The sequence below is a fragment of the Sus scrofa genome, chromosome 17 (genome assembly GCF_000003025.6).
Source record: "Sus scrofa isolate TJ Tabasco breed Duroc chromosome 17, Sscrofa11.1, whole genome shotgun sequence".
NCBI classification, from domain to species: domain Eukaryota; kingdom Metazoa; phylum Chordata; class Mammalia; order Artiodactyla; family Suidae; genus Sus; species Sus scrofa.
This window is the reverse complement of record NC_010459.5, coordinates 13,196,913-13,212,572: the sequence shown is the minus strand read 5'-3', so window position 1 is coordinate 13,212,572 and position 15,660 is coordinate 13,196,913. Positions and strand designations below refer to the sequence as shown.

Here is a 15,660-nt window from a genome sequence, read left to right as displayed (position 1 = left end):
ATAGCACTCTACATTTCTCCAGTTGTTCTGCGCCTCAAAGAAATTTGTAAATTTTAAAAGGATGCCATTTTCTTTGTAATCTCTCAGTTTCAGCTAACTCCATACCTTTCTCTGACAAGATAATTAATGCACACAGAGAGCTTTGGTCCAAGGTAAAGCATCTTATGCTCTAATACTTCTTACCTAACCTATTCCAAAAGGAAGGGAAAAAAAGGGTTTATTAACGTTCGATGTTGTTCTCAATCTAGACATCTGACAAGAGTGCCAACAAAGAGAACTACAGAGAATTAGAAAAGTGTTCCTTCCAAAGCTGCTTTGGTAATATGCAAAGCGTCGACATACGATAGTCAGGTCCTTTTAAAAAATACTGATCTGTGGAGTTCCTGCCGTGGCGCAGCGGAAACGAATCCGACTAGGAACCATGAGGTTGTGGGTTCGACCCCTGGCCTTGCTCAGTGGGTTAAGGATCCGGCGTTGCTGTGAGCTGTGGTGCAGGGCAGCAGCTATAGCTCTGATTTGACCCCTAGCCTGGGAATCTCCATATGCTGCAAATGTAGCCCTAAAAAGCAAAGATAAATAAATAAAATAAAACAAAATAAAAAATACTGATCTGTATTCCAGCTACAATGGAAAAAAATAAAAATCACTACATAAAAAAATACTTATCTGGGTGATTCTTAAGGAAGAATGATTTTTAAAAATTTCTTTCAATTTTATTATGTAGGGCATTATTATAACATTTTGAAATGTTTAAAATAAAAATGAATCAAGCATATTGCTCCCCAATAGTTATATTTCCATTCCAAAGCAGCTTATTATTTCAGGGGTGCAACTGTGGATGCTGTCATCCAGAGGCTGCCACCTTATGCAGGGCTCTTGATGTCATTTCACATGTATTTTCTTCCCTAGAGAACCACAAGTGTCAAAAGGCAGCTATGGGAGTGTGTAAGGTCACGTGTTTGCGTACCAAAAACAAAAAGCCCAAAACAGATGAAAACTTATTCTTTCAATATCCAAATATTGACGAGTATGGTGAGGAAAGGCTGTGGTGAGACAGAGAGGTGGTTCAACCTCCTGGAACTAACTGAGAAGTAGGTCTCAAAATTTTAAACCATTACCCTTGGGCAGCCCCGATGAGCCAAGAGGCCAAGTGCACCCTTCACTCCTCTTTCTCTCCCCCGAGACAGAACCTGTAGGTTGTACACCTTTCTTCCAGTATCTCCAAACCATGCAGCTCCAGCAAGCTCCCCACTGTTTTCCTGTGGTCTCAGCAGCCCCCAGGCATCCAGTTTATGTTGATTTGCTCAGAGCTCTGAGTGAAGCAGGACAGAACCCATTCCTCCTGCAGCCTTCCAGAAAGCCAGACGGCTAGAGGCATGACCCCTTTTCGCACTCCCCTGAGGGAGGAGAAAGTCAGGCCAGGGTTAGGGTTAGAGTTAGGGTCAACAGATCTCCTCACAGGATCTGTTTCAGGGAGGGGCTGACATGGGTAAAGAGAACTGCTCTTCTTACTCATTAATTTCAGTGAGGCTGTTCTAGGCCTTCTGCTCACTTGGAGTTCTGCAGGTTCTTCACTGCATTCTGGCATTCTCATAAAGACCTTTTGACCCGTATGTCATTGTTAAATCAGTGTTTCTGTGTGGGAACAATAGCTGAGACTTCCTATTCTGCCATCTTGCTCACGTCACTCCTAAGAAAATGTTTTTAAATTTACTTGGACAATTATTCAGTTTTTCTTTTACTCTACTTGTTTGTCATAAACATTTTTAAATAAAAAATTTTTCAGAATATTTTTTGGTCAATCTAGTAGCTGGTAAATGTGAAATGAGGTGTCATATGGATTTTTTTTTTCTCTTAATAGGGTTTACAAAAGTATTTCTTCCTAATCGCTTACAATATTTTCCATTAGATTTACCATAAGTTAACCTTTTCCAGTTTTGAGACCTACCTTCATTTCAGTTTTTTACAGTTAAAATAATGATATTTTTGTGCACATGTCTGTTTATTTCTTAAAGATAAATTCTTGGAAGTATCACAAGTCACAGGGACAAAGAATGAAAGATAACCATCATAAAGATGCTCAACTGGCTCAAGAAAATGATGCAAGAACAAATGAGAATATCAACAAAGAAATTATAAAAAACTAAAGAAATTGTGAAGCTAAAGAACAGAATAGACGGGAATCCTGTCATGGCTCAGCGGAAACAAATCTGAATAGTATCCATGAGGACGCAGGTTTGATCCTTGGCCTCACTCAGTGGGTTAAGGACCTGGCATTGCTGTGAGCTGTGGTGGAGGTCACAGACATGGCTTGGACACAGACATTGCTGTGGCTGTGGCACAGGCCTGCAGATGTAGCTGTGATTCCCTAGCCTGGGAACCTCCATATGCCACAGGTACAGCCTCAAAAATAAAAGAATACAATGACAGTTTCCATTGTGATGCAGCGGAAATGAATCTGACTAGCATCCATGATGATGTGGGTTCAATCCCTGTCCTCACTCAGTGGGTCAGGGATTCGGAGTTGCTGTGAATTGTGGTGTAAGTTGCAGACGTGGCTCGGATCCCACGTTGCTGTGGCTGTGGTATAGGCCAGCAGCTTAAGCTCTGATTTAGCTCCTAGCCTGAGAACTTCAATATGCCATGTGCATGGCCCTAAAAAGCCAAATACACACACACACACAGACACACACACACACACACACACACAATGACAATGAGAAATTCACTACAATGATTCAACAGCAGACCCGAATGAGCAGAAGAAAGAATCATCACTTGAAGACAGGCAATTTGAAATTATTCAGTCAGAGGAATAAAAAAAGAACACAAAAGGGTGAAGAAAGTTTAAGGAACTTACAGGACACCATCTTTTGGACAATATATGTATTGTCAGAGTCCCAGAAGAAGTTAGAAAAAAAGGGGCAGAAAGAAATAATAGCCAAATACTTCCCAAATCCGAGGACAGTAGACATCCAGATCCAAGAAGCTCAATAGTCTCAAATTAAGATACCCACAAATCCACACAAAGACACAATATAATAAAATTGTCAAATAAAAGATGAAGACAGAATTTTGAAATCAGCAAGATATGAGTGACTTGTCATATTGAAGGGAATCCCTTAAAATTTTCATAGGACTTCTCAACAGAAACCTTGCAGATTAGAAGAGGAGAGTAGGATTCAGAAGCCTGGAGAAAAAAATAACCCTGTAAAATAAGAACACTATACCCAGCAATTATTCTCTTAAAAGTGAGAGAAAGAATTTCGCAGTTTAGCAAAACTTGAGGTGGTTTGTCACTGCTAGATCTGGCTTACAAGAAGTGAAATGAAAACAAAATGAGAATCTGAAATGAAAAGAAACAGCAACTATTGAAAGAGAAGAGAAAGAAGATGAAATATAAATCTCACTGGACAAAAACAGAATGATAAAATACTGTAGTAGCAGTGTGTAAATCACAACCGAAGCACAAAAGTTGAAAGAAAAAAGTATCAAGAACAGCTATAAACACAAAATTTGCTATTGAATAAACAATGCAAAAATAAATAAATTCTGACATAAACCTAATGAATTGTGTGTGAGGTGGGAAAAGTAGAAGTACAGAGTTCTTGATGTGATTAAAGTTGTTATCAGCTTAAAATGGGTGGTTAGAATTATAATATGTTTTATGTAAGCCTCATGGAAGCCACAAAGAAAACACCTATAGATGACATACAAAAGAAACTGAGAAAGCAATCAAACCTTGTTTTTACAAAATATTAGTGAAACACAAAGGAAGAGAACAATAAAGGAAAGGACTATCAAAAAATCCACGGAAGATAAAATAGTTTACAAAAATGCTAGCAGTAAGTGCTTCTCTATCAATAATCACTTTAATGTTAAACTTCTCAATCAATACACAGATTCTAAATGGAATTTTAAAAAAGCCCCAATTACATGCTGTCTACAAGGGACTCACTTTATATTTAAAGGTATCTATAGGCTGAAAGTGATGAAATGGGAAAAGATATGCATGTAAAATGTAACCAAAAGGGAGTCGTACCTACTAGAGACAAAATTGACTTTAAATAAAAAACTGTAAATAAATAAACAAATAAATAGAGATATTATATAGTGATAGGAGCAATTCACTAGGAAGATGTAATAACTATAAATACATGTACATCCAACATCAGAGCACCTCAATATACAGATGGACAGAACTGAAGAGAGAAACTGACAGCAATACAATAATATTAGGGGATTTCAATACAACATTCTCAATAATAGACAGAAAATACAAAAAGAAGATGAACAAAGAAATAAAGAACTCCATAAACACTGCAAATACAATCAACCTAAAAGATGCACACAGACTATTCCATCCAACAGTAGCAGAACGTACATTCTTCTCCAGGACAGGTCACACGTTAGGTTACAAAACAAGTCTTAATTTAAGACACTTAAAATCATAGCAAGTGTTGTCCAATCATAATGAGATGAAACTAGAAATTAATAGCTGAAAGAAAACTGCAAAATCACAAATATGTGGAAATTAAACAATATGTTCTTGAGTATTCAATGGATCAAAGAAGAAATCATAAGAGAAATGAGCAAATCTTGAGGCAGGTAAATGAAAACTCAGCATAACAAAACTTATGAGATGCAACCCAAGAAAGCTGATAGAAATAAACAGGAAAAAAGAAAATACTAAACAAAAAACCTAACTCTACACCACAAGAAACTAGATCAAGAACAAACTAAGCCCAAATGGGAAGAAGGAAGGAAACATAAAGAACAGAACATAAAATCTGGCCACTGGATCCCACAGTGAGCTGCCATGGGACCCAGCCCTGGCCACCAGAAGGCTAGCATTTTCCTAGGACCCCTCCAGGTCCTGAAGCCAGATGTACTGGGACCTGGCCCCAGCAATCAGCTGACTAGCAGCCACCACACAAGGCAGGGCAGGGCAGCCAGCCAGGCCAGGGGCAGCCCTGCCTACCTGTTCACCTGAAGTACCTGAGAGCCACAAAGGAAGGGCCCATACACAGTTCTGGTGATCAGGGGGGAGCGTGCTGTGGGCCCCAAAGAACATCTCCTACAAAGGCCACTTCTCTAAGATCGAGGTAACCAACCTACTTAATACACAGAAATAAACAAAGAACTGAGAAAGATAAGGAGACAGTGGAATACATTCCAAGAAGGAACAAGACAAAACCCCATAAGAACTAAGTGCAGTGGAGGTGGCAAGCTCCCCAATAAATAATCCAAGGTAATGATCATACAGAAAATCAATGCACCTGGGAGAAGAATGGATGAACACAGTGAGAACTTTAACAAATAGAAAATAGAAGAAAGAGCCAAAGAAGCTGAAGAACACAGTCACGGAGATAAAATACACTGGAAGGAATCAAAAGTAAGTCAAAGGATACAGAGAAGTAGAAAAGAGAGTAGTAGAACCCACTCAGGCTGAACAGAAAAAAGAAAGAAGTTCTAAAAAATGAGGATAGTTTTAAGAAACCTCTGGGAGAACACAAAGTGTAACATTGCATTACAGAGGTCTCAGACTCCTCCAGTGGGAGGGGCAGAGATTTTATGTGAAGAAATGAATGAAAACAGTCCTAAACTGGGAAAGGAAAACAGACATCAGATCCAGGAAGCACAAACAAAGCGAAGTCAAAGAGGACTGCACTAAGACACATTATAGTTAAAATGGAAAAATTAAAGAGAGTTCTTAAAAGCAGAAAGAGATAGGCAATCAGTTACTTATAAGGGAACTCCCCTAAGAGTTACATTAGAAACTTGGCAGGCCAGGGAGTTCTCATTGTGGCACAGCAAAAAAGAATCCGACTAGTATCCATGAGGATGCAGGTTCACTCAGTGGGTTGGGAATCTGGTGTTACTGTCAGCTATGGTATAGGTTGCAGATGTGGCTTGGATCTGGTGTTGCTGTTGCTGTGGCTGTGGTGTAGGTGGCAGCTACAGCTCCGATTTGACCCCTAGCCTGGGAACCTCAATAGGCCATGGGAGCAGCCCTAGAAAAGACAAAAAAAAAAAAAAAAAAAAAAGAGAGAGAGAGAGAGAGAGAAACATTACAACTAATGTCAGAGAAATAAAAAGATCCTAAGAACCAACTTTGAAGAATTACACACAATTGAACTCGACAACCTAGAAGAAGTAGATAAATTCCTAGAAACAAACAATCTGCCAAGACCAAATCATAAATAAGTAAGAAATCATAAATAATAGATCTATAATGAGCATATAGATTAAATCAGTAATCAAAACCCTCCCAACAAAGCATATGGCTTTACAAGTAAAATTCTACCATATTCTTAAAGAATTAATGTCAATCTTTCTCAAATTATTCCAAAATATTCAAGAGGAGAGAACACTTTTAAAATTATTTTATGAGGCTAGCATTAGCTTGATATCAAAACCAGAAAAAGATATTAGAAGAAAAGAAAATTACGGGCCCAATAACCCTGATGAATATAGATGCAAAAATCCTCAACAGAATGTCAGCAAACCAAGGAGCACACACCATGACCAAGTGGGATTTATCCTCGGTGCTCAAGAATGCTTCAACATATGAATATCAATTAGTGCGATAAATCACATGAACGAACAACATATGAATATCAATTAGTGCGATAAATCACATGATTACCTCAATAGATGCAGAAAAGCATTTAATAAGAATTCAACACCCTTTCACATGATAAAAACACTGAACAAACTAGGAATAAAAGGAAATTATTTCACTATAATAAAGGTCATATATAAAAAAAGCCCACAGCTAACACCGTACTCTATGGTGAAAAACTGAAGGCTTTTCTTCTAAGAAAAGAAATGAGACAAAGATGCCCATACATACCACTTCTCTTTAACATAGTACTGAAGACCCAGCCATAGCAATCAGAAGAAAAAGTAAAATTATGTTTGTTCACAGATGCTATGACTTATATCTAGAAAACTCTAAAGATTCTACAAAAGAACTAAGAAATAAATTCAGCAAAGTGGCAGGATACAAAATAAACATGCAGAAATCAGTTGCATTCTATACCCTAACAATGAACAATCTAAATTTCAATAAAATTAAAAAACAATTTCATTTACAGCAGCATCAAAAACCATAAAATACTCTAGGAAGCGAAAAACCTATACAATGAAAAATACAAATCATTACTGAAAGAAATTAAAAACACAAACAAATGAAAAGACATCGCATGTTCATTGATTCTGGAAGACTTAATGTTGTTAAAATGTCCATATCTATCCAAAGCCATTTACAGATACAACACAAACCCTATCAAAAATCCCAATGGCAGTTTTTGCAGAAATAGAAAAATTCATCTTAAAAGTCATATGGAACTACAAAGGATCCTTAATAACCCAAATAATCTTTAGAAATAAAAAATTTTAGAGGCTTCACACTTCCCAATCTCAAAACAACTTACAAAGTTACAGTAATTAAAAACTTACGGTATTGAAATAAAGACATACATATAAACCAATGTAATAGAATAGAGAGACCAGAAATAATCCTGTCAACTGATCTTCCACACTGTACCAAAAGAACAGTGGAGAAGAGATAAATAAAAATAAATAACAACAAATAACTAGGAAAACTGGGTATCCACATGAAAAAGAATGCAAGTTTATCCTTATCCTACACTATACACAAAAGCTGATTCATCATGGATTAAATACTTAAATGTAACACTTGAAACATGGGGGAAAGGGTTTCTTGATTTTGACATTGGCAGTGATTTGTTATATGTACAGTAAAAGAGCAGGCAAAAAAAGCAAAAATAGATTAAGTGGGATTATATAAAACTAAAAAGCTTCTGCATAGCAAAGGAAACAATCAAGAGGGTGAAAAGTCTACCTAGGGAGTGGGAGAAGATAACTGATAAGTGACTAATCAAAATATGTAAGGAATTCCTATAACATAACAGCATGCCCCCTTAAATAACCTGATTTAAAAATGGGTAAAGGATTTGAATAAACATTTCTCTATGGACAGGACACACATGGCTAACAAGGATATGAAAAGATGCTCAACATCACTAACTACTAGGAAAATGTAAATCAAAGCTGTAATGAGGTATTATCTCATGCCAGTTAGAATGGCTATTCTTCTTCTTCTTTTGCTCTTGAGGGCAGCACCTGTGGCATATGGAAGTTTCCAGGCTAGGGGTTGATTGAAGCTGTAGCTGCTGGCCTTACACCACAGCCACAGCAACATTAAATCCAAGCCATGTCTGCAACCCACACCACAGCTCAAGGCAACACTGGATACTTAACCCACTGAACAAGACCAGGGATTGAACCTGCATCTTCATGGACACTAGTCAGATTCATTTCTGCTGAGCCACAATGGGAACTCCTAATACATATTTTTTTAAACCCATCCTTCTAAAACTTTTCCAAAAGATTTAAAAAGGAACACTCCCAAAGACATTCTATTAAGCTACCATCACCCTAATTCCAAAACCAAAGATACTACCAAAAAAGAAAATTACAGGCCAATATCTCTGATGAACATAGACATAAAAATTCTCAAAAAATTTTAGTCAACTGAAAAAAGATTATATACTATGACCAAGCGGGATTCATTCATTCACAAGGATGGTTCAACATATGCAAATCAATCAATATATTACACCATATTAACAAAAGAGAAGTCAAAAACCACATGATCATTTCAATAGATTCAGAAAAAACATCTGACGAGAACCAGCATCCATTCATGATAAAAACCCTTACCAAGTCAGTATAGAGGGAAAATATTTTAACATAATAAAAGCCAACAGTCACTATAATACTCAATGGAGAAAAGCTGAAAGTCTTACCTCCAAAATCTGGAACAAGACAAGGATGCCCACTCTCACCACTTTTATTCAAATAGTAACTGGAAGTCCCAGCCACAGCAATCAGACAAAAGAAATAAAAGGTATCCAAATTGGAAGAGAAGAGGTAAAATTGTCACTGTATGTAGATGACATGATACTATACACAGAAAACCCTAAGGACTCCAAACAAAAACTCCAACTGATCAACAAATTTAGCAAATTTGCAGGATACAAGATTAACATTCAGAAATCGGTTGCATTTCTGTATACTAACAATGAAATATTAGTAAGGAAATATAAAAAAATACCTTTTAAAATTATACCCCCAAAATTAAATACTTAGAAATAAACCTGACCAAGGAGGTTTATGCTTACATGCTGAGAACTATAAAACATTAATCAAGGAAATCAAAGAGGATTCAAAGAAATGGAAAGATATTCCATGTTCCTGGATTAAAAGAATTAATATCATTAAAATGGCTATACTGCCCAAAGCAATCTACAGATTTAATGCAATCCCTATCAAATTACCCCTGACCTTTTCACATAACTACAACAAACAATCCAAAAATTTATATGGAAGCATAAAAGGCCCAGAATTGCCAAAGCAATGCTGAGGAACAAAAAACAAGCAGGAGGCATAACTCTCCCTGACTTCAGGCAATATTACAATGCCGCAGTAATCAAGACAGTGTGGTACTGGTACCTAAAGAGACAGACAGACAATTGGAACAGATACAGAGCCCAGAAATAAACCCAGGCACCTATGGTCAATTAATCTTCTACAAAGGAGGCAAAAATATAAAATGGGAAAAAGATAGTCTCTTTATCAATTGGTGCTGGGAAAACTGGACAGCTGCATGTAAATCACTGAAACTACAACACACCCTCATGTCATGCACAAAAATAAACTCAAAATACTTAAAGACTTAAACATTAAGAGAAGACACCATAAAACTAGAAGAGAACAAAGGCAAAACATTCCCTGACATCAACTGTACAAATGTTTTCTTAGATCAGTCTCCCAATGCAATAGAAATAAAAAGAAACCAGTGGGATGTAATCAAACTTACAGCCTTTTGCATAGTCAAGAAAAACATTTAAAAAAAAAAAAGAAGAAAACCTACAGAATGGGAGAAAATAGTTGCAAACGATGCAACCAACAAGGGCTTAAACGCTAAAATATACAAACAACTCATAAACTCAACAGCAAAAAAACCAAATAACCCAGCTGAAAAATGGGCAGAAGGGGGTTCCCACTGTAGCTCAGCAGAAATGAACCTGACTAGTCTCCATGAGGATGCGGGTTCAATCCGTGGCCTCGCTTAGTGGGTTAAGAATCTGGCATTGCCATGAGTCGTGGTGTAGGTTGCAGGCACGGCTTGGATCTGATATTGGCTGTGGTGCAGGCTGGCAGCTGCAGCTCTGATTCAACCCCTAGCCTAGGAACCTCCCTATACTGTGGGTTGGGCCCTAAAAAGCAAAAGCAAAAGCAAAAAAAAGAAAAGAAAGAAAGAAAGAAGAAAATGGGCAGAAGACCTAAATAAACATTTCTCCAAAGAAGACATGAAAGATAGCCAACAGGCACATGAAAAATGCTCAATATCACTAATTATTAGAGAAATGCAAATCAAAACCTCACACTGGTTAGAATGGCCATCATTAACAAGTCCACAAATACCAAATGCTGGAGAAGGTGTGGAGAAGAGGGAACCCTCCTATACTGTTGGTGAGAATATAAATTGGTACACCCACTATGGAAAACAGTACAGAGGTTCCTCATAAAATTAAATATGTAACTACCATACGATCCAGCAGGTCCACTCCTGGGAATATATCCAGACAAACTGTTCATTCGAAAAAGATACATGCACCCCCATGTTCACTGTAGTGCTATTCACAATAGCCAAGATATGGAACCAATCTAAATTGACAGATGAATGGATTAAGAAGATGTGGTATATATGTACAACGGAATACTACTCAGCCATAAAAAGAACAAAACATCATTTATAGCAACATGGGTGGAATTAGAGATTCTCATATTAAGTGAAGTAAGTCAGAAAGAGAAGGACAAATACCATATGATATCACCTACATCTGGAATCTAAAATACAGCACTAATGAACCTATCTACAGAACAGAAATAGAACCACAGACATGGAGAACAGACTTGCGGTTGCCAAAGGGGAGGGAATTTGGGGTTATTAGATACAAACTATTACATTTAGAATGGATAAGCAATAGGGTCCTGCTGGACAGCACAGGGAACTATATCCAATCACCTGCAATAGAACATGATAGAAGATAATATGAGAAAAAGAATGTATGTATATACATACATATACATATATATGTGCATGACTGTGTCACTTTGCTGTACTGCAGAAACTGACAGAACATTGTAAATCAACTATAGTAAAAAAATCAAATCAAATCAAAACCCTGAAATAAGAAGTGTTGAAATGCATGTGGAGAAACAGGAAATCCTGTGCATTGCTGGTGGAAATTTAAAATGACTCAGTCAATATGGTAAAGCATTTAGAGGTTCTTCAAAAAATTTAAAGTAGAACTACCACATGATCTAGCAATTCCACTTCTGGGTTATTCTTTTCCATGGGAATTGAAATCCAGATCTCCAAGAGCTATCTGCATGCCCATGTTCACTGCAGCATTATTCACAATTACCAAGAGGTGGAAACAACATAAATGTTCCATGGATAAAGAAAATGAAGTAAGCAATGGAATATTATTAAGCCAAGAAAAAAGAAAACCCTGTCATATGCTACAGCATGGATGAACCTTGAGGACATCATGTTAAATGAAATCAGCCAGTCACAGAAGGACAAGTACTGCTTGATGCTGCTTACATAAAGTATCTAAGAGAGTGAAACTCAAAGAAAAGGAAAGTAGAATGGTGGTGCTAGGGGCTGAGGAGAGGGGGAAACGGGAGAACTATTATTGATTGGTTTTTCTTGTCATACAAGATGGAAGACTTCTAGCAATCTACTATAAAACACTGAGCTTATAGAGTTAATAACACTGTAGCATGCACTTAAAATTTTACTGAGGATTGATCTCATGTTATGTGTTTTTTAATCACAAATTAAAAAGTCACCACTGAGGGCAGTGTTGTTACCGCCTGGCCTCCTATCAGCCCTCCAAGCTTCCCTTCTCAATGGGAACTGGAATTCTTCTGGGTCCTGGGAGGTGTTGTTCTTCGTTCCGGTCAAGACATAACTCTCCCATCTCCACCTACACTTCAAAGGTCAGAACATATAAACTTGATCTCAAATCTATAAACTCATTTCCAGATTTGAGGATTGGAAAGAAGGATCCTGACAGGAAATGATCTGGTCAAATCCTTACCCAGGTAACTGGAATACATTTGCAGTGCTCAGTACCAATGCTTCAGGACTTGAATAAAAATGTATTTTTGGATATAGGTAGAATATAAATAAACAACTAAGTGAAGATATGTTGTTAAATAACTAAATAAATGAGGGGCTATAACTAACCTATACTATAAATATCCACTGAAATAAGTGCTATCAATCTCTACCTGCATAGACCATATGAAGTCTAATATAATAACTTGTTTTCAAAAATTCTAAATGAACATAATTAGAACACAGCTCATCCATTCCCTATGATTACACACACACACACACAACCATTTATATTTATAAAATGTTATATAAAATTTCCAAAACAATATTTTCACCAAGAACAAAAAAAACTTAAAAAAGATTTGAGACATCAATTAATCATTTGATATGGCTTCTTTATAAAAATTATGTATTTTCTGGGAAACCTGTCTAATTATCACTTCATAAAGTTTTGCAGGCTTCATTTATACATGTTTACCTTTTGCAAGTAAAGGACTGTTCCCTTTAGCACAGCATAAAAGGTTTTCCATCCTCGTTTTCCTCTTGGAGCTAGAAAAGGGAAAAAAAAAAAAAGAAATTGTTTATTTGACAGAAGTTTGCAATTTGGAAAGAGAACCCAAAAGGTTAACGTGGTGATTGTGCTTCAATGTTCCTGGTTTATAAACTACCAAAACTAGGAACAATGAAGAGTAAAATTTTCTTGAGCTCTACTATGTAACAGGCTCTAATATCTCATTTAATCCTCACAATAATCCTGTGAGGTGGGTACCATTACTCATGCCTTTTTATAAAACTGAAGCACAGAGAAGGAATCCGCTCAAGGTCCCATAACCAGGAGGAGGGAAGCAGGCAGGTGACTCAGGAAGCATGGCTCTGCCATTTGCACTCTGAGAGATGCTAAAGGCTGGAAAGAGCAAAAGAGGCACATTGGAAATATACACTAATCCAAGGGCTCATGTACTAGAAGCTTTAAGGTCAAAGTTTCTAAGAGTCATACGAAAAAATCTTGGAATATAAAAGGGACTCCTCTTGGCCTTTCACCCACAAATTCACCAGACTGTCACTTTTTACTACTCCTACAGTAACCTGGTAACCTTGCTGCAGATCCTGCCAAACGGTAACATCATTTTTTGTCTAAATGTCTCTTTCAGCAGACCGTGAGTGATCTGAGTACAGGTCACCTTCATCTCAAGAATGCAGTACAAGGCAGACATCAGGCACCTTCATACATATTCTCCAAACAAATTTTCTTTCAGATGTCCTTATATTTCTTTTATTTATGTTCTTCTGTAGTATAAAGCAGAATCTCTCCATCGACTTATATAAACTTTTACAAATTGTCCTAAAGCAAAACCACAGATGAGCAAAAGAGTTTATTATTTATTCTTAAACTTAATAAAATCAAAATCTCAAACCAGAAAATGTTGTTACTTGAATGCCATTTATGGAAACATGTCTATCCAAATATGTAGGAAGGGCCACTTATATCAACTATTTGGCTGCCTCTAGGCTGTCTTTAACTTGGGCACCTGATTAAATTAGTAGGTGGCTTATTCTCAAGCAAACCCTTTAAAACTCCTTTGGCCGAAGAATCCTTAGGCTGGGAAACAAGGTGAATAGCCACTGACAGGACACAGGTGCTCCTGCCAATACCACACTGAGATATCCACCTGGCAAAAAAAGGGACTCAAAACATCCGCTCTGCGGGTTTCCAGGGGAAATTTAAAAAATCATCCCATCTGTTTCCACCATGTAAGGTTTAAAAGTGTGTACTCAAAAATAACTGATCAAAAAAAGTACACCATTATCTTTTTCATAAAGAAAAAAAGTGGCTATCATAAAGAAAGCCATAGATCATTCTCTATATGTCCATATGAAATAAATGTGGCTTGTGTTGTCATTAGACATCAAATTCTGACTGGGTGCAGGAGAGAACGTACACACAGAAGCACCTTGGCTTGCAGGAGCTGCAACTGTGGGACAGGGGCGAGATGGGGTGGTGCCTGACTCAGAGGTCCCCTCTCATCCATAACTCCTGACCAGCCCCCAACCTCTTAGGATTTCAGCTGCTCCTCTTTAAACTGTGGATAATCCACATACCTGACCAATGCTGGAAAGGAACCTAGGGAAACCCTTCTGTTTTTCTTTTCTTTTTTCTTTTTTTTTTTTTTTTAGGGCTGCACCCATAGCATATGGAAGTTTCCAGGCTAGGGGTTGAATCAGAGCTGCAGCTGCCGGCCTACACCACAGCCACAGCAACTCAGGATCTGAGCCGCCTCTGGACCCACACCATAGCTCATAGCAACGCTGGATCCTTAACCCAGTGAGCGGAGCCAGGGATCCAACCCGCGCCCTCATGGATACTAGTCAGATTCGTTACTGCTGAGCCATGACAGGAACTCCCCCCTCTGTTTTCTACAGGAAGAACGCAGGTCCTAGATTTGAAGGACTTTCACCAAAGCCCTAAAATGAGTTTAGTGGCATCTTGAGATTCCTTCATTTCAAAGAGCCATACATCTTTTTTCTGCTTCCCTAGTAGAAACCTATCTATGAATCCATGTACATGTTCACGCAAACTTCTAACACATCTTTATCATTGCACACTAAGCCGACTAGAAACAGATCCCAACTGAACTGTGATCTAAAATTACCGTAGGGGACTAAGGTGAAGTCAGCTAGCAATAACCCTGTATTCCAAGCTCTACTTCTCTAATGAACAGAAGAAGACTTAATCTGGTTTTCGGTCAATTAAAACTTGGGAGTTTAACCCAATCATTTAACTCACACCATGATGCTAAAAATAAGGTAATACTCTTACTTCAAGTTTACAGATGGGACAGTGTAGGTGTACAGAATGGAATTCAGGGAAGAAAGGGACCACTGTGCATGAAAACAGGCTGAGAAGTCTCAAGAGGCAGCCTCAACTGAAAAGCCACACACACACACACACACACACACACACAGTGTTGCTACAGCTTCTAGGGCTGGTATCCCTCACAGAGCCAACTGTGGGGTGAGTTAGACCCGCATTATTAAGTCCAGAAGACAGGAAAAGAGTTGTAACTGCAGTTACATAATGAGCATGGTGGGAGGCACGAGAGAGATTCCTGATTGGAAATCCGAAGGGTGCCAGCCTCTCTAGTTCTTTTTTCTTTCCTTTTATAAAGAATTTATTCACAAATTTCGTAATGTAGAATTCATTTGGAGGGAATACAGGAGACAGGAGCTGAGGACAGGATGAGAGAAACCAGAACAAGGAGCACCAGGAAGGAGGCTGTTAAAATCGCCCACGTGAGAGAAAAGGGCCAAAATGTGGAGAGAGGTGCGCAACGAAGATAAACGGAGAGAAAGGGGAAGGCAGAGTGTTACCTAAATTCCTGTATCACAGTGCTCGGAGCCCGGGCGAGCACTGTAAACACCGGTTTTATTTGATC

The 15,660-nt window shown here is 37.9% G+C and overlaps 1 protein-coding gene across 8 annotated transcripts in view; it reads right to left on the bottom strand.

Annotated features, from left to right (window-relative positions):
- The window catches only part of PSD3 (pleckstrin and Sec7 domain containing 3), a 621,434-nt gene that overhangs the window by 54,604 nt on the left and 551,170 nt on the right, over window positions 1-15,660 (bottom strand). For all 8 annotated transcript variants that reach the window (XM_021077991.1, XM_021077990.1, XM_021077989.1 and 5 more), the window contains one exon: window positions 12,705-12,775. In XM_021077991.1, coding sequence (XP_020933650.1) covers window positions 12,705-12,775 — 71 coding nt within the window. The remainder of the gene's footprint in view (window positions 1-12,704; window positions 12,776-15,660) is intronic.